The 20,032-nt window shown below is 44.4% G+C and overlaps 2 protein-coding genes across 2 annotated transcripts; one reads left to right on the plus strand and one right to left on the minus strand.

The window, feature by feature from the left end:
- Positions 1-1,879: 1,879 nt before the first annotated feature.
- LOC139346335 (serine/threonine-protein kinase SBK2) lies at positions 1,880-6,840 on the plus strand. The gene is made up of 5 exons (XM_070985360.1): positions 1,880-1,931; positions 5,270-5,414; positions 5,499-5,701; positions 5,885-6,046; positions 6,217-6,840. The coding sequence occupies exons 1-5, from the start codon at positions 1,926-1,928 to the stop codon at positions 6,838-6,840; spliced, it is 1,140 nt and encodes a 379-aa protein (XP_070841461.1). The 5' UTR covers positions 1,880-1,925.
- Positions 6,841-14,445: 7,605 nt separating this feature from the next.
- Positions 14,446-20,013, minus strand: necap1 (NECAP endocytosis associated 1). The gene is made up of 8 exons (XM_070984086.1): positions 19,874-20,013; positions 18,452-18,552; positions 18,207-18,311; positions 18,019-18,100; positions 17,774-17,882; positions 17,362-17,509; positions 17,054-17,147; positions 14,446-16,961 (listed from the first exon to the last, which is right to left on the minus strand). The coding sequence occupies exons 1-8, from the start codon at positions 20,011-20,013 to the stop codon at positions 16,907-16,909; spliced, it is 834 nt and encodes a 277-aa protein (XP_070840187.1). The 3' UTR covers positions 14,446-16,906.
- Between the last annotated feature and the right edge of the window lie 19 nt (positions 20,014-20,032).

The following is a 20,032-nucleotide window of genomic DNA, read 5'->3' on the forward strand; positions in this document are numbered from 1 at the left end:
TCCACCATTGGAGGAGTGCATGCTCGAGGAAAAAGGGGGCTTTCTGTGTGGAGTTTGCATGTTCTCCCCCGTAAAAACATGCAAGAAGATCACCACCTGACCAATGGTGATGACAGAGACTTGTGTCCCCGGGCAGCCCGCCGCTCCTGGTCTGCCGCAGAGGAAGGACGGACCAAGGATGGGTTAAACACGGAGAATAATAATTTCACAGAAGCATGGCGTGTAGCGTGAAACTAAACTCTGTGTGTGATAATAAAAAGTATGTTTCTTCTTCTTCTTCTTCAGCTGACAGCTTTACTGGAAATAAAGTTCTCTTAATACACTTTCAGCAGGTTGTTTGCAGATGACGTCACGTCGCTCTTTTGTTGTGCCGCGAACTGCAGATGGAGGGCAGGAAGTTTTCTGCACAGGAAGCTCTATAACACACTCAAAATGCTGACATTTTGCGTCGTTTATGGTCTCACAAATCAATCAAACTGAGAAACGATGAGGAGCTTTTAAAGGTCATCTGGAAGGCATTAACTGCTTTTAAAGCCGACGCATCTGTCTAAGTTTGTTTCTAATTACCCCATGTTTAGCCCCAAATTACAGGCTTCTTTCAGGAGATCGTTGGGAAATAACAGAACCGCACAACAAAGCCACGCGGACACTTTCTCATCTGTTACTGTCGTGTGCTGTTATATTCTACTGATGTTAAAACGCTGCTGTTCAGCTACGAGGGACTCGAAGTCCCACGCAGTGACTTGCATCATGTCAGCGCGTTGATGTGGCCGCAGACAGATGATCTCACACACAGACAGACTCACCCTGTAACTAATGCCGGCCTCCAGGAAACGTCCGAGCGATCCCGCGGCTCTATGTGTGGACTGTGGTCAGTGGGAGCAGCTGAGAGCTACAACCCCCCGGGGGGTCTGGGCTTAAGAGGAAAATCCTTTGGCTGGAAATAGAGAGGGAAGGAGGGAGGCAGGGGGGAAAGAAAGAAAAAGAAATGTTTTGCATGATATTTGAGTGACAGGCGATAATTTGTTGACTTACAGATCAACAGCTGTTTATTTGGATGTCACAACAGGACAGAAAGAGAACAAATAATAAAAGTCTTATGTTTCAGACTAACTTAATGCATTTCCACTAAGACAGTTCATGTAAAAGTTGCACAACAGTGTGAGCGACACCTTGTCTTCAGCGGGTCAGGCGCAGATGAAGACTTGTCTTCCCCCAAAGAGGACAGCTTCGGTCGTTTCAGGTCCCTGAAGAGACATCTGCTCACACTCAAAGCCCTCTAGTGGCCGAAGTAGCATTTACATCTGTCTTTAACCTGTGAAGACCATTAATGACGTGATGCTAACATGCTAACATGCTTGCATCTTTAGATAGAAGTACAAGAGCATGCACGCACACATGCACGCACACACACACACACTTACATGCAAGCATGCAGATAAACACACACTTTCTCTTGTCCCCTCACACAGACGTAAAGTATGAAGGAAGGAAGAAGTTAATGTCCAAATGAGGGATGAAAAGGAGTAAGAACACACACTTTCTCTCATTCACACACAGACACACACACACACACACACACACACACACACACACACACACACACACACACACACACACACACACACATCCAGGGGGAGGACAGGGGGAGGAGTGGACATGAGGACATATCACTTTGGGATAAAAGTTGCAGCTGCAGCAGACATGAAAGCCGGCGGACAGCGTGGACAGTTTCTCCTCTGACTGCACGAAGCAGCCGTCTCTGCAGCAGACTGAGGTCTGAGGTTTGAGCTGCAGGTGGACAGAAGACTCAGCAGAGGAGGCTCCGGACAGGTGCACCTCCTAAATGAAGAGCAGGACGGACATTTACAGGAGGACGGACAGATTTCTAACTGAAGCTCGCTGAGCCGAACCACAGCTGCAAAATGACAGTAAGTCAAAGCCGGAGCAGGGAAAGTTTTCGCAGTTTAAAGGGTCACTTCAGTCAGTTTGTGCTCTCATTTGTGTGATTCTGTAGTTTTGGAGATATTTGTGCTGCTCTTTGTGGCTTCGCTGGAGGTGGAGAGTCTTCATGGGAAGCTCTTTCATTAAAAAAACAGTCTGTGTGATAACCTGGACAAATAAAAACAAACTATCTGCATGGAGAGCTACTAAAAGAGCTAAATGAGGTAAAATATATATTTTTGTATTTTGGGTGAATTGACCCTTTAAAACGGAGTTAATGATCAAATGCATGTATTCGATCATTTCCTGAGCAAATACAATGCAAATATTTTATTTGATTTTAACTCTAACACATTTTAGAGGATTCATAATGTCTGATTTCAGTTGCAGTGAAGCAGGTTTTAAACCTGTTTTAGAGGCATGAACATATTTCAGTGTGATTTTTACACAAATGACAGAAACTTTTCTTTAATATCATGTCATTCATGTATGGTATTACTTATTTTCTGACAGTCGATCAGGCCTAACATCGTGATTGTTATTGTTACAGTCCATAATGGGCTTTATTTCCTGTCGGCAGCTTGTGAAGTCTTTTATCTAGAAGCTGGAAATTACTGCTCATTTTGAGATGTGTTCTAACTTTGTGTAAGTTTAAGGATTAAAATCTAATCAAAACAAGTCACCCATAGAAAATATTCATTAAGCATTTTCAGCCTGCATAAGGAGACTTTGATGTCTCATTTAACATACTGTACGTGCACGTTTGAACTGTCGGTTGTTCAATAATCTGCATCAACTAAAACTCAAACGCTTAAACATTTCATCATTAATGTCAGAAATTATTTGTATTTTTCAGGTTTTGCTTCTCTCACATTGATATCTAATAATCCTGAAACCTGTTGAAAATGGATTACAGAACATTTGTAAAACATGCATGAAGACTGACTGGAAAACCAGGCTCGGGTGAAGCCCAGTTATTGATTAATGCATGTGTTTGATTGATTATCAGAATCACTGAACGTTCACACACTGCGTCTGTTCCTGTCGCTTCATGTTAGATCTTATGGTCAAACACAGTTGAGCTGTAAGCTGAGCTGATGTCTGGCTGTGTGCCAGTGCTGACAGAAGTGTGTGTTCTCCTAACACACACACACACACACACACACACACACACACACACACACACACACACACACACACACACACACAGAGGATCTTGTCATTCATCACACTGGTGTTTGTGATCCAGAGATCCATTTCCATGTAGAGGACATCACCACGACATTTATCTCTGACACACACACACACACACACACACACACACACACACACACACACACACACACACACACACACTACAGGTCCAGCCCTGTGTGTGTGTGTGTGTGTCTTACGTAACCTTCATGGCGTCTCACTGTGAAGCCGTTGGAGTTGTCCTTTGCTGGCTCAGACCGGCGTCACCTCCTCTTACACTCTTTAAACCCGACCAGCTCGGAGCTCGTCAGCTATGCTGCTCACTGAATACCCTCCTAACCCCTGATCCTCCACACGGGTTGTGTTTTATTCACACCGTCAGCAAATCTGAATTTTTCCACCTACACGTCTAAGCAGGCATCTGAGTTTAAGCTCCCACCTAAAAACCGCATATTTCCACAGTAATTGCTTCATGGGTTGAGGAGCTTTCATCGTTATCTCATCAAAAGCTCCTCAAAGGACACCAACAAAATGTGATGTCATCGTATCGCGTCAGAAAATCTGACTCCGTTTGATCCATTCCTTTGAATACTTCAAAAAAGCTCTGAGAAACATCCAACAAACATCAAGTGACCTCGTAACCTTACAGTAACCTCATATTCCAAGTTGCTATTTAAGCTGCCAGCAGCCCATAAACAGAGTCTAAAGGTGAGAAATGATTTCGAGATGTTTGAGAACATCATGTCAGACGGACCTGCTCAGGACAAACAAAAAAAGTTCAGTTTCCACGGAGACCGCCCACACTGATGATCGATCAGACATCACATCATTTCACATCACTCGATTCTCTGTCAGAAATCAGTCTGAAGGGGTTTTTTATGTTGCATCTTCCTCATGAGACAGACGCAGATAACCAAAGTCTTGGCAGCTCTTGCCGTTTGATGCTGATTTTTAGAAACCCTGGATGATTCAGTTTAATCTGTCCTTGGATCAAAAACACTCCGGCGTGTCGGTTTTATCTCCTCGTTTGATCGCAGAGTCCGTCCAGTGAGTCTTTGTTGGTGTGAATGAAGCCTCGGCAGGAATTCACAGTTTCTGTGTGCAGCGCTTCAGCGGCTCTAATGAGTTGTAATGAGCATGTCTGCAGCACGGTGACACCAAATCCCAGCCTGGACCCACCGGAGCCAGCTGTGGTGGAAACATCAACGCTCCACCAGACAAAACAACCGTCTGTGTGTGTGTGTGTGTGTGTGTGTGTGTGTGTGTGTGTGTGGGTGTCAAAGGATTTCATCAAGCTATTAACAGACATGTTTATACCCGAGGATCAGGGCTGCCAGCATCACAATGACGACAATCATCACGGCAACGTTTGCGCCACATTCCAAACAGCTACAAGCAATTCCTCCCTGAAAAGAAGCACAAAGTCCTCAAATGATCATATCTGATAAATGATAACATAAAAATAGCTGCCTCTCATTTAGTCATAGTGTCGGGGGCCTCATTTTGTGATCGGTGGCTCAGATAACAGCGTGAAGTCAGAAGGTGAAAAGCACTCGCATGACGTGGCCTAAAGCAGCAGGGGACAGGAAATAGCAGGGGTGGCGTTGCAAACACAACCTGCAGGAGCTGGAACTGCTCGTGGGCCAACAACAGCAAAGTCCTCACACTCACCACAGCCAAACAACATCCTCTGGAGCCACTTGCTTTCAGAGCAACGAGGATTGGGTTAGCTAGCTCCTGCATTAAGTGACTGCAAAGAGACGGTCAGCTGTGAACGTCTCTGCATTAGAGAAATGAAAACACCAAAGAGCCAATAAAGTCAGCACTTGGTTTATTTAAGTATGTCCTGAAGGACATGTACACATCACTTACACATGCTAATGTTCTACTGAACTCTACTGAAGCGAAAACTGCTGCATCAAAGCAAAAACAATGACAATGACCCATATTACATAGGTGTTGCTTGCTTAGCTTGTTTGCTATGTTTACGTTAGCATTTCAATTTGCTGTGCGAGACTGTAGCTTTTGAGACAGACAGTAAAGCATGGCAGAAACGACAGCTAATTTGCAGCAGTAAATCATAATGCCAATTAAAATGTCAACAATGAGACTCAATCAACTGTGTGTCCAGGCTGCCACAAAGCTTCTGGACGAGATGTGCCACCTGACGGCTCAGTCTCTGACGCCGATGGACACGTCGGAGCACTTCAAGGTCCTGAAGCTCCTGGGTGAGGGCTCGTACGGCAAAGTCATGCTGGTCGTGCACAGGAAGAGAGGTGAGGGGGGAAACTCATCCTTGTTCTTCATCGCCTCGACAAAAAAAGAGAGCTCCATCGGTATCTTTCCTTTGCATCCGTCAGGTACTCCGATGGCTCTGAAGTTCTTCCCCCGTGAGTCCACCTCAATGTTGTCTTTCCTGAGGGAGTACAACCTCTCGCTGTCCTTCTGCACCCACCCGTCCCTGACCAGAGCTCTGGGAATCGCCTACTCCACACCTTCACACTATGTCTTCGCCCAGCAAGCGGGCCTGTTTGGAGATCTCTACGACGTCATCCTGCCCGAGGTACACGCTTATTCCACCAGGGTCCTGAATATTAAAGCACATACTGGATTTAGACTCCTACAGTTTGGTGAAATTCAATTCAAAGTCAGACCGTAAAGGGTCGCAGCCATCACTCATCACTTTAACTTCAAATCTAAGCAATAGATGACGTTGCATTGTAAACACACACGCTTCTCCCTGCAGGTCGGTGTGGAGGAGGACTGCTGTCAGCGGGTGGTGTCCCAGCTGTGTGGCGCTCTGGCCCACCTGCACTCTCTTGGTTTCGTCCACAGAGACGTCAAACCAGAGAACGTCTTCTTGTGTGACTCCGCCTGCCGCTGGGTCAAACTGGGAGACTTCGGCATGGTCAGTATGAACCGACGGCCAAACGACGCCATTTCTGAGCAGCTTCTTCTTCTGACAATAAAGAGAACGACAGCCTGAGTCGTTTCCTGTTAGTAGCCTATCACTGCAGCCTATTTCTGCACGTCTCCTTGCTGTATACGTGTGACTGATACATGAATATTCTTCACCAGGTGAAGGCCCGGGGCACCAGGGTCCCAGAGGTCTGGTACAGCTCTCCTTACTGCACCCCTGAGGCCGAGGTCGCTCGCGGAAACGAGGACAGCGGGAAAAGCATGGGCGACGGCGTGAAAGAGGATGAGGAGCAGAAGAAGAAGCAGAGAGTTTGGGTTTCTGTGGAGTCCAGCACGGACAGCTGGGCTCTGGGCATCCTGACCTACGCCATGCTCACCGGCACTCACCCGTGGGCTGAAACCGCCAGCGACTGCCTCTCATACCTGAAATATCAGGAGTGGTTCGACCGGGCGAAAGGCCCTGAGGACGAGCTGGACGTGTGGGCGGAGCCGCGGGCTGAGAGCGCCCAGGATGACATCACAGAGATGCAGCTCGGAGAGAAAGACCGCCCTCCCGTCGCGCCTCAGTTCGCATGTTTCACCCCGCTGGCCTGCTCCTTCTTCCAGGCGCTGCTCGACCCGAGGCCGCGGCTTCGCGGGCGGCCCGAGGACGGACTGAGTTACCTCGGAGGGGACTGGGTGATGGAGAAGGAGAGGGTGAGGCTGGAGGAGAAGAGGAAGAAGAGCGGAGGGAAAGGAGCCATCAGGAACATGAAGGAGATGGAGGGGAGAGGAGAGCGATGAGGAGAGTCATGAGCTGATGAAGAGGAAAATGTCATGTGACATTGTGGCAAACCTCTAAGTCCTCCTCTAAAATCTGACACTTTGCTGCGTTTCTTTTTTTTTTTGTGAATGTAAATGAAATATCTTTAAAATTCAGACAAAATTAGACATTTGAAACATCATTTTCAGCTCGAACAACCATGTTTGTCACATTTTAAGTGGTTCATCAACTAATTTTACATATAAATAATTATTTTGAGATAAACTGAGGCCAGCAATCGTTAAATCAGGGTCTCATTTGTTTTTGGAAGTCAATTAATGAATGAATTAATAATGAATTGATCTTTTTAATTGATTAAAATATTTACTGTAGCACTTACTGTACTTTTTATATCACATTGAAAATGAAACCAGCCGCATTTCTGGGGATTATTTATGTTTAATAGTGCTGTAACGTTAGCTTGTCCCTGTAAAAGATACCGTCTTTAGTGCTCTGCATCTATATTTGGGTCAAGAGTTTTGGCTCTATACATCATAGTATACAGCCAAAATACAGTCTATATACAGCTGTGACCTGTAGATCGACTGCAGGCCTTTTAACGGCCATAAACACGTCTGCTAGCTGACTGAGAGCTGCAACACGCTTTAAATAGTGTTTCAAAGGCCAGAAATATTAAGTTTATTATATTAAATCAACCGATTCAGAGGCACTCCAGGTGAATACGTATACGATGCATATTTTAGTAGCACTCGTGTACGTAGCACTGGACAGGTAGCTGGCAGCTACCAACTTTTAGCTACATGAGTATTTTAGCATGTTAGCACTGAACGAAGCTGTTTGCTGTTACCGTAGCACTTTTTACGAAACTACATCTTCTCTAATTTTGTTAAATAAATGTACACTTACCCAAATGAATTGAATGTAGTGTTTTAAATGAGGATTTAATGCATTAAATTCACTATTAGCGTCGACACTGCAAAGCTTTTCAAATCACAATTTAAGTGCACAAAGTAAAGTGCTTGTTTATTGACGTTACTGTATCGACAATTCTACTGAAAAGTAATTCAAATGCAATAAATTGATTGTTTTTTAATGACTTAAAATGTTTAATAGCTCAATGAATCACCTCATGTTTGACTTCACATCTTGATTTCTGCAAATTTTTGACCTTAAAAAGTGTGGCCAAGCATGCTCATACCTCAATAATGTCCTTGTAAGATTATACACTAATACAAATAGATGACATGCACACATGATCAGCGTGCACAGACGCACACGGTGAGTCCATCTGGAGAGCTTCCCCCGATGTTTTCAAAAATAGACCCACGCTCGTAAATTTGACACTACAACTTTTCAGCTCCATGTAAGTGCTGCAGCCACGGCCTTGACCCTCCGGCCTCACAGTCCGGCCAAGTCACGCACTGTTTCCCACGCCAGCACCGTCGGCTGCACTCCTCCCGCCTCCTGCACAGGTGGACTTCAGCAGGTGAACCCCAGTCAGATCAGATACCAAACCAGAGCTTTGGACATGAATGCACTAAAAGAGCGCATTCACTGACCATGGCCGTGTTTTTGGCAGTGAACTGATGAGTGCACCTGAGATTCAGACACAGCTGTGAATATTTGAGGAACTTTTATGTACAAATCATTCAGATTCCAACAGATAAAAACTCATTTTATGCATATTGTGGCCTCTGGGTCTGAGAAAACAAGGCCGACATTCAGTCACATCAGCCATGATTTTGAAACATGATGAAAAATGATGCAGCAAAATATCTGTGATCCGTTACCTTCAGTTCCCAGCAACAGGTAGACAGAGCTGAACTGGACTGCTTGAGGTCTGCAGCCTTTTCATGTGTGAGCTGAACTTTGAGTATCCATGAAGTTTAGAGCTTTGCTTGCTAACTAGGAAGCTAAACTCTTCAGATCATGAAGGTCAGGCTCATAACGTCCTCAAAATGATTTGCAGCTTGAACAGATTTTGCCACTTTGCAAACAAGCAGTGACACTGTTTTTGCCTTCCTCTTCTTCTTTGTACATATTTATTTAACGGCATGCTAGTTAGTTTGTTTATTCACTGTCATACTTCAGGTCTCTCTTTCCCAGGCCGCAGCGCTGGCAGGGACGGCTACTGTGCGATTTGTCTGCCAAAAAACATTCGATCCTCGACACTCGTGTGGAAAAGGCAGCGTCGGCAGCATGCACAGAGCGAGAGGACGGTGAGGTCAGAGGGAGGAAGGAGCAGTGACAGACCGCAGAATGCTGAGCCGCTGCCCGGCTAATAAAAACCGCAGGAGTCGTAAATAACAAGCCGAGGTGAAAACAACAACAACAAACTGCTTCAGCGTACGTCTGCTGGGCGGGTTCAGAAAGCTGCTCTCACCTGCAGATCACCTTCAAGGTGGAAATATGAGACAGAATAACAGAGGAAACGTGGACCCAGCTGGACTTTATGTCCAGTTAAACGTCCTCAGAACGTCACAGGAAGTCTCCAGAAAATAAGAAAACCTCATTAAAAAATTGTATTTATTACAAACTCACAAACATGTACTGAAGTACAGTGAAAATCAGGATTCATGAGTACAAAAAAACATACTCGCAGTACCGTTGTATTATATCACCAATGTGTTGAAAATATACTTAAAAATACTTCAAAATGAAGTGACATGAAAGTACTCTTTGATTAAGCATGCCAATAGAGTATTACAAGATATACTTCATACTGTAGGTACACTTTATTACTATTAAAAGTATTTGTTCTTGAGTACACTTTTTAAAAGTACAATTTATAATATACTTAAAGTACACTTTTTATAAGCATTTGAAATACCGCTTTAAGTATTGCAGAATTAAAATGTTCATTTCTATACATTTAAGTGGAATTTACTGACGTCTATTTAGAAGTACACTTTTTAAAGTACATGTCAGACATACTTTAAATTAAGCGCAAAAAGTAAAGGTGTACTTGTAATTACTTTTCTGTACATAAATTATGTTTCTAATACTCTAAAGTGGACTACTGAGGCTTTTTTGTCATGAAGCTAAAAGCAAATCTGGATTCTTTAGTTCCTGAAAAGCTGACGTTTTGGAGATACGAGGTTTTCACTCATAAGCAGGAAACGTCATGTGCACACTTAAAACCTGCTCGGTGAGTTTAATTTGCACTAATTTACACTCGTGTGCTCAGACACACACACGCAAGTATAAGTATATTAGCTAACAAGTATTCACACACACACACACACACACACACACACACACACACACACACACACACGTACACACACACACACACACACACACACACACACACACGCACGCCTCCTCCTAAATCATGCCATCAAGCTGTTGGTTCGTGTTTCTCTGGAAGCCTCAAAGCAAAAAGTGGCTCTAACCTTTGACCTTTGACCTCCCTGCTCCCTCCCTGCTCATCCTAACAGCCCCAGACTCAGACAGCGTCAGGCGAGTGTGCGCTGGCTCAAGCAGCAGCAGATCCTGTGTGTTATTAAAGGTGCAGATCGAGATAAAGAGATCATCTGAGAGTCATCTCAGCCACCGTCCGCAGCCAAAGCTCATGAATTAGCGAGCTTGTTAAAGGGAGACGTCTGTGATGCGAGACGTCTGCTAAAGGGAGACAGTTTGATGACTGGATCACATTTGGGAAGCGGGTCCGAGGGTCCGGGGGTGGGGGGGATGGGGGGGATGGGGGGGATGGGGGGGGGACCGGTGGATTGTGAACTATTCTGATCCAAAGTTCTCTCCTGACATTTCACCTGATATGTTGCATCAACGCTGCGTGTCTGAGGTGTGCCAGGGTTGTGTAATGTGTGTGTGTGTGTGTGTGTGTGTGTGTGTGTGTGTGTGTGTGTGTGTGTGTGTGTGTGTGTGTGTGAGAAAAGAAAAGCTCAACGTAAATCTACACAATTTTAATAAAGAGTACAAGACGATATTTGAGTGAAAGTTTCAGTGCTTTGACTTTAAACATTGTTTTTTTGTCCTGGTAGAGAGTTTCATTAAGAGGTGATTCAGGTGAAAGAGTAGAGTACTTCACTTTACTGCATTAGAAATATACTTTAAATATAGAAAAGTCAGTACAAGTACACTTTTACTGTTTGTGCTTAATTTAATGTTTGACACATACTTTCAAAAAGTGTATTTCTGAATTGATGTCATTAAGTTCTACTTAAATATACTAAAAATGAATATACTAATTCTACAACACTTAAAGTAACTATTAAAAGTCTACTTTATTGTAAGTGTATTATGAATTATACTTAAATGTACTTTTAAAAAGTGTACTAAATTACAAATACTTCTAATGGTAACAAACTGTCTTTAACGGTATAACTGTAAAGTATACATGTTTTCAAGTCCTTTAATACACATCAGCATGCTTCATTAAAGTGTACTTTAATTTCACTTCATTTGAAGTATATTTAAGTATATTTCCAGCACACTCACACTTCAAGTATACTCAAGTATTACTCAAGGACTGCTTGAGTACACAACAAAATAGCACGAGGAGTACTCACTACAATCTTCAAAAAGTATAATTTAAGTGTATTTTTTCACCTGGTAAAGATGATGAGTGTGACAGACAGGACACGCAGACTAACTCCATATTAATCTGTATTAATGTTAATAGTCTGATCACTTCTGACGTGTCCTGCTGCAGGTACGAGAGTCCTGAAAAGATGCAGAGAAGGAGACTCAAAGTGAAGAGTTCAGGTGTGTGTGCATCAGCCAAAGTGCTCATCAGGTGGTCAAACAGTCTGAAACCTGCTCAGATTAACCTTCTGATGCTGGATTACAGCTGCTGCGTCAACACTGTCTTCACCTCTCTGAGACAGTCTGACATCCACGGTCACAGCTGACGGGCCAAACTTTCAAAGTAAGATCGAAGTTTAAGAAGAATTCGCTTTAAAGTTTCTGCTGTTTGGTCCATGACAGTGAATTCATGTCTTTGTGGACCTTCTAACCACGACCTCAGGATGTCTGCAGCAAATTTCATGGCATTCAATCCGCACCAAAGCTGACGACCAGGCGCCCGGCGTTTCCATCCTTAAAAAGCTCATCGCTGCAGCGTTGTTCAGCACCTGACTGGACAAGAACTTGGAGTTCTGCTGGCGTCGTAGCTTCAGAGCAGCACACAAACACATGCCGGTATCTCATTTGGACGTGAAGGAGGCAAACAGATCTCCTGTAATGGGAGCGTGTCGTTTTCTCTGGCCACCTGCTCTGAGCTCCTCTCATCACGGCCTCGAGCCCGATGAAAAGTGACTTGTCTATTTATTTTATCAAGTGCTGCTGTGTGTAGTTTTGAAAGCGAGGCTGAGCTTAGATTAGACTCAGTGAGCTCAGTCCTCTGAAAGCGTGCTGACCTCAGGTCTGTCCGTGTGTCGGACCCCTACCCGAGTGGTCAGACAGACTGACCGAACCACAGTCCTGAACTCTGCATCCGGCTGTGCAGAGACCATTATAGTTTCATAACGTGGGCTAGTGCTATTGTTTCTTGTTTCTGCTGGTGGATTACTTAAAAATAAGATATTACCTAAAAACACATGAAACATTGTTTGGAATAAATGTGGACCCTTTAGAAACACTGCTGCTGTTGCTTTAGGAGCAGCTTGTTGGGTCAGCCGCTGCACCACTCTGATCTGGACTTAAACATCTCAACAGCTATCAGACGGATTATCTTGAAATTTGACAGACTTTGTGTAGCGCCATCATCAGGTCAAAATGACCAAATACCTGCAAAACTCACTGCACTCCCACCAGCCTCAGCTGTACTTCCAGTTTAGTGCTAATTAGCAAATGTTAGCATGCTAACAGGCTAAAATAAGATGGTGAACGTGGTCATATAACATCATGTTAGCATTGTTGCTGTGAACATGTTAGCATGCTAGAGTTAGCATTTAGCTCAAAGCACTGTTGTGCCTCAGCAGTGTTGCTGTAAACTCGTCTGTTTACACTGAAAACGAAGGAGGTGGCAGAGACTAAAAACCACGTCCTGGCGTTTAATGAAAAATCAGGTTATACTTGAGCTTTTAGTGATGGCAGTGTTGAACAGTTTGCGTCTGAGTTACATGTTGAACGTTGAAATCTGACGCCTCATCGCAGTGATGATGATGGGAAAGTTCCCTGCAGAGGGAAGCAAAATCCTCAGCGAGCACGCAGCGATATCAAGTGTATTTTAAGTCCTGAATTGATGTTTGGCTGCGACACAGATCCGAATGAATCCATCAAATTGACATGATGGTGTTCTGGAGAGACGTGCTGCTCGGTGTGGGTTACAGAGCGGGAGGTGACCCGGATCGAAAGAGGCATGAGAGTCACACACACATAACACAGCACACGTGGTCTGAAGTCCACATGCAGAAAACACACAACTCTGTCTCACATGCACAAACATGCAGAGTCCAGCCTGCAGACGGAGATCAGACACGATCAGAGCTGCTAGCTCAGACCAGAAGTGCCTGATCTGATGCCGCCACTGGCTTCCTCTTCTCGTCCTCGCCGTGTCTGTCCAGCTGTCTGTCACTCTTTTTTGTCTGTCAGCAGAGCTAAAATCTGCTGCTGAATGAGTTCATGTCCTGACCTTTCACATTATTTCTCACTTCTACGGTGACCGTGTGTCTTTCTGACCCCCTGCAATCAACATCAAGTGTTGAAACCTTTATTTATGTAAAAGAAGCGATTAATAGGTCAATTTTAATTATAGAGCGCCTTGAAAACAAACCAGGTTTGTGCCAAAGTGCATTACGACAAACATGACTGTGCAGAAAGATCATCAGGGGACATAAGTACTGAAAACACACACATAAATACTCCACATAGTGTAAACATACACACATAAACACACGCACACCTGTGTAGACATTCATGCATATTAATGTTGGTGCAGATCCTGTCAGGAGTCACAGCAGAGGGAGAAAAAAGAGGTAAAAATGAGTCCTCAGACACTTTTAAAACGAGTCTCAAAGCTCTGCTGGTCTAATATTTTTCTCTTCCAGGCTCTTGGTGCATCAGCAGATTGTGGCTAACAGCTCGAGATCTGTAGATGTGCAGGTCTCAGCTGTGCACACAGCTCAGAGTGAGGCCGTGCAGCGCTTCAAACACAAACTGAGGAGCCTCTGCAGGAATCTGATACCGAACGAGGAGCCAGTGCAAAGATGCTGCGACAGGTGTAACGTCTTCACCTCCTTCCACATCTGCAGAGCAGCTCCTGCAGCGTTTGTACCAGCTGTGGTGAAGCTTTAAGCCATTAGAAAGTCCAGATCTTGGGTATAATTTAGAGCTGGAGGAGGACAGCTGTGACATCTTATCAGATTTCAGAGTTTGTGGAATATTATTTCCGAGGTTTGCTGCACACAGTCTAATGTTTTAACCATTTATCCTTTAATATCATGCAGATGTTTAGAGGCTGGAGGGGCTAATTGGTTCTGCAGTGACTGATAAATGGTTCACCACACCAGAGATTTGGGATCACCCTCAGGATTATTATACATGATAACAGAAGAGAAATAATCCAGATTATGCTTCCTGAAAGGAATACCATTTTCTCATTTATCATTCATGTGTGATCTTGATATAAAAGCTCTTAAATAAGAAGAAGACATCTCACGTCCTTTGAAAGGATTTATTGCCTCTTTCTCATGAAACTGGTCGTAAATCAAAAGTGTTAGTCCAGTGACTTTACAGCCAGAGTGGAGTGAGTGAGAAATGGGAGACATTTTTAGATTTTAGCCAGCAATACGAGCAATGTAAACACAACACACAAATCAACGTATCAGTCAGCCCGACATCTTAATGCCAATCAAATACAGCTCAGATGATTTTATCACAGCAAACCTTAAAAATCTACACAAACAAAGTGGAGAAACGTCCTGTAAACACCATCCAACGTCACCGCCCGCCGAAGCCTTTTCAGTACAAAAATGAACATTTCACTTGCTGCCGTGGAGACATTCATCAGATGAAATAAGACAATCGTTTTGTTTCCCTCGCCTTCAGTCCTGAGACCGGTGTGTTCATATCTTTAGCATTACACATGGGTTCAGTAAGAGGGTGGTTGGATTTCAGTCTGAAATAAGCCACATGGGGATAAAAGCATCGGGAGCTTCTTTCCTCTGTCATCGAGCATTAAATTAAAGTCAGGGAATCGTTCGACATCTGGGAAATAAAAACAAACCGGGTTAATTGTTGAGACCTGGAAGAGCTGCTCAGCTCATTTTGCTCCCTGTGGACGGAGCCAGGCTAGCTGTTTTTAAGCTAAGCTAAGATAAAATAGGCAGCTGCTTGCTCCAGCTTCAGATTAAATGCACACACATCAGTCGTATCGATCTTCTCCTCTCAGCAATGAGGCGAATAATGTCAAACTACTCCTTTAAATTCCAAATAATCTCCTCAGATTGTCTTAATCTGCAGTGGAAGCTCAGCGCAGTGTTTCACACTCATGTCACCGTGTTTCATTTAATAATCCCTGCACTCGACATGGAGATCTGCTCTGACTTTGATGAAACAAACAGCGTTCAGCTTCGCTCCCTCGACGTCAAAAAAAGCCTCGCGGTCGCTTCACAAACACGAACAAGCAGGTAAACTGAGCGCACGTGCACCTGTGACGAGCGCACTCCTTCCACTGCGTGCTGTGAACATGAACGAGGTGAGGAGGCGTCTCATTCTCAGCCCGTTTAAAGGAGCATCGGGAGGCGCAGGGGGTGCAGCCAGACAGCCGTCCCACATCTAAACGTCAACCAGGTGGACGTTCATGCTTTAACACGCGTTTCATGCAAAAACTGGATTCTGGAAATGGGTAAGTTAATCACCAAAACTGAGCAAAACATAATACATTTCTCACCTTATCTTTAGAATTCTTGACAAAAAAGCAGTAAAAGAATGAAAATAACTGAGAGTAACGAATGCACTGATTTCAGTGATGCCACACAATAAACCTGCTGATAACAAGTCATAAACACAAAGATTATTTTACACTGTAAACATACATTTATAGATTTAGTACGCCGCACAGGAATGTTAAGGTTCCCTGTATATTTCTAGGAATATATTTTAAGACGTTTTACCTCCAGTTTTTCATCCCACTCCAAGTTTAATTACTTCTATAAACTCTAAATACTTTACAGTGGATTTCTGTGGTCATGAATACCAGTAGATGGCATGAAAAAGGCGGTTTAATCTGCTAATCCAGAGGAGATCTGAAATTGGTTGATTTAGTTTTCATCTGAATGCTCTGAAGTTGCATCTTTAAATCCGCTTCCATTATCTTTATGCAATCAAACCACACGTTAAACCGACAGCAGCAGTTTTAAACACAGACGTTTTGAGACGAGTCCACAGTTCACAGTGTGAGGGCGGGAACGAGCCTTTTAATCCCTGTTCAGTCTGAAAATTAGACTTTTCTGCTTCGAGACAAACTCTGGCAAATGAGGTAAAAGAGTGCTATGTGTCTTAAACTCTTTTTCTGGATTTATATTCGAATCAGTTGGACAGACTGCAGCTGTAATATGAACATTATTCAGGAAAATGAAGAAATCTCTGGCTCATTACAAACAATAAAGGCTTAAGAATCAGATTTAAGTGCCAGTTTTTGGAACAGCAAAAAAAAAGCCTTAATTTTCGTCTTTGATTTTCATCTCAGCTCTGCAGCTTTTCACCCACAGCAGCCTCGTCTGGAGGCGCAGCACCCAGCAAGGCCTGCAGGGGGAGCTGCTGCAGCGCCAAAAACATGCCAGATGAGAGTTAAACTCTGCTCAGAGAGCCATCTGCCGGGGAGGCTACGCAGACACACAGAGAGGAGCTCAGGACATCACACATAGCCCTTAAATATCACTGGAAATGGCTCATATCGCGGAATGGCTTTGACAGACGAATGCTTCATTCCTACCAAGAAGATCTGAGAGAACTATGATTCCTTCTGGATGCAGTGATGCCATGAGGACAGCTCGGCGGTGTTTCACGTCTCTGCTTTGGGATCGGTGTGGGGGGGGTTAATCTCAGTGTGACGCACAGGAAGCTACAGACACAGATGCAGGTGAGATGGAAATCACGACCGACGCAGCAGCCGACGACTCAGAACTGGATCCAGTTTCCGGCGTCCTGTGGTCGTGACGGCGGAGGGACGGAGCTGAAGACACGGAGAGAAAAGTTAAGAATGCCATTTGTCCGAAAACAGATTACAACACACCCTCAGCCCGTTGAAGGAAGTGAGCTTTCTACCTCGCAGGTGCAGAGAAGTCGCCCCACAGATCTGAACTCGGGTTGGACTGAACCACTGTGTTGGAGTTGCTGCTGTCCAGGTCCAACAGGCAGCCTGACAGACGCGCAGAGGGTAATCCAGAACTCATTAAAAGTAGCTCACAAACTGACACACATTTCACTCATTTTCTGAGCCCGAAGCTCTAAAAACTCTGACTCATTTAACAGAAACTAATTAACACAGCGATTAAGAAAATAGGTCGATCCTGCAGGTTAAAGCTGCACAACCAAAGACAGACGCGACGCACAGTGTCTGCCTGTCCACCTACCTGTCGCTGTGCCGCCCGTCTGCGGGACGATGTTGTGATTGGATGAGCCTGATGAAGGGGGAGGGGCTATCTTGCCTCCAGGTGGCGGTGGGAGGAGTCCAAAGCCACCTGAGCCTTGTGGGCGGGGCTTATCCCTCTTTTTACCTTGCTAAAGATGGAAAGAAAAAGTGTTGAGAAGAAAAAACATTTATTTTATTTCTTTGTTTTTATTCTGTGTGTTTTGTTTCAGTGCTGCAAAATCTGTTTGGTGCTTTAGAACCACGTGAGCTCCAATTTAAGTTTTATAGGCAGCAAGTTATTTTTAAATCTACTAAACACACCTGATTTATTATGGCTACTTTCAGGCTCATTTTATTTGAAATGTTTGATAACGTAGTAGAAATTGGACATTCTGATGTTGGCTGGTTCTCACCCCGATGTTGAGCGTGATGGTTTGTCCCTCTTTAAAGCCCAGGTCCAGCTTTGGTCCTGAATCCCCGAGCTGGGCGCTTTTACTGATTTCATTCTCCTGTTTGACCCATCTGCAGGGAGGCAGACACACATCACATCATCAGCACAGACACAGAAATAAACTCCACATCTCAGCAGCTTCCAGGAAACTGCAGCAGCTTCTTCTCAATCAGCATTTTACACTAAACCCCCCCCATCGCTGCTCACTTGAAGTGGTCCTGCAAAGCCACGTTGAAGTCAAAAGCGTCCCCTCGGTCCCCGAAGCCAACTCCTATGAAAGCACTGCGGCCTGCAGACAAGAGGACACGTCACAGTGACTGACAGGGACGACAGACGACAGGACGTTCCTCACATCCACCTGCTTAAAGGGATTTTCACGACATTCCCGTCCTCACCGTTGTCGTCCTGTATCCGCAGAACAAAGTATCGGCTGGAATCACTGACCGTTTCCACTGCAATGCCGGGATACTCCTTCACTGGCGCCTGAGCAAACAGCTCCCCTGCAGGACAGGAGGGAGAATGACAAGAGACGAATGCAAAACAGTGAACCATCCACACATTTAGCAACTGTTTGTCCTGGTTAGAGTCTATCTGAGAGACGTCTGACACTGAGCTGCTGTAATGTCCACGACTGTCCTACCTGAGACCTTGTCCTCCAGTTTGATGTACGCCACTTGGCCCTTGGCTGTGATCCTCATCCGACCAGACCAGTCCGGAGTATCCAGCTTCCAGTCAGCCGCCCTGTCGACAAGCAGGGAGCTAAACTAACACTGAATTTACACCTGTTTCAATAAGAATATGTTCAGATTTCTAGAACCAAAGTAGCAGAACTGCAACGATTAATCAACTTGTTGTTAACAATTAAATGAATCAAAACTATTTTGATAATAACTTGAGTCAAAATTCTCTGATTCCAGCTTGTTAAATGTGAATATTTCTGGTTTCTTTACGACAATAAACTGAATATCTTTGGATTGTGGACAAAACAAGACACCTGAGTACGTCTTCTCAGGCTTTGGGAAACATTTTCCAGATTAATCGACTATGAAAATAGCCGTCACAGCCCTGCGAAGCAGTCTTTGACACGACTGACTGAAACCGATCATCCAAAACACATGACGGTGTTTTGCAGTATTACCTTGATGAGAGACTGTGTGAGGCTATTGATTAGTCAAGTGACAGAACATTAAAATCAATATTCTTTCAGTCCAGAGACAATGATGTGATGATTTTATATCATTGACACTGATCCAAACTTTTCAGGAAAAGTATTTCACACATTTGATTCCTCACCTGTTTGACTTGTGATGGCTTAATGTCTACCTGTGAGATATGATTTCTTTAATATTTCTTGAATTTCTCATCCCTTTAATCATTCTGGGTCCACTCAGATTTATGCATTGGAAGTTGGAAACCACTAACTTAAACTGGATCTATAATACCTGCTTATTAATTCATATATTGTCGTTTAGGCTTGAATATAAATATTCACATTAAGTGGAACGTTCATGTCTGAAGTCTTACGGTATCTCAAAGGGGACAAAAATCTATCATATTAGGATGCTGATGGTCATATGGATCTATGTAAAGGATCGAAATGGAAATGTAATGATTCTTCGTCCTTATCTTTGGCTCCCCGAGCATCCAGACTGTTTCCACGTCTGACACACAAAGTTTTCATCCGTAACGACAAGCAGAAAGTATCCGGACAGAAAAGCCTGAAAACGGCGGTTTCACTGCGCAAAGAGCAGCTGTCACAGCGAGCGGGACCGTCCTGGCAGACCGCCCGTATCGACCCGGCATGACGGCACACAGCGCCGCTCACATCTGTGACAGCGACACAGAAAACCAGCCGCTGAATTCAGCCGTTTCCTCACACCTGGACGCGTTCATCTCACCTCCGCTCCTTTAAAACCACAACATTAAGCTGGAGCCCCTTATTCGTGGTCAGGAAGCGTGAACCGGCGGCGGCAGGGAAAGTGAGATGCCCACACCGAGCGACGCCAAACACCGTTAAAGCATATTTTGCTGCGCCGTAAACGCCCCACGGTGATTTGTTTACCTGTACGAGCGGTTTGAGGCTCGCGGTGGGATGCGATAAACGTTGACATCGGGTTTCACACACAGGATCGACTCGTACTCGCCCTCGGCCGCCATCTTGATTCTACTGTTATTGATGTGGGAGTTGTGGTTGTGACTCATTTATTCAGTTTTTTTCTGA

This window comes from Chaetodon trifascialis, chromosome 17 (assembly GCF_039877785.1).
Source record: "Chaetodon trifascialis isolate fChaTrf1 chromosome 17, fChaTrf1.hap1, whole genome shotgun sequence".
Taxonomy (NCBI): domain Eukaryota; kingdom Metazoa; phylum Chordata; class Actinopteri; order Chaetodontiformes; family Chaetodontidae; genus Chaetodon; species Chaetodon trifascialis.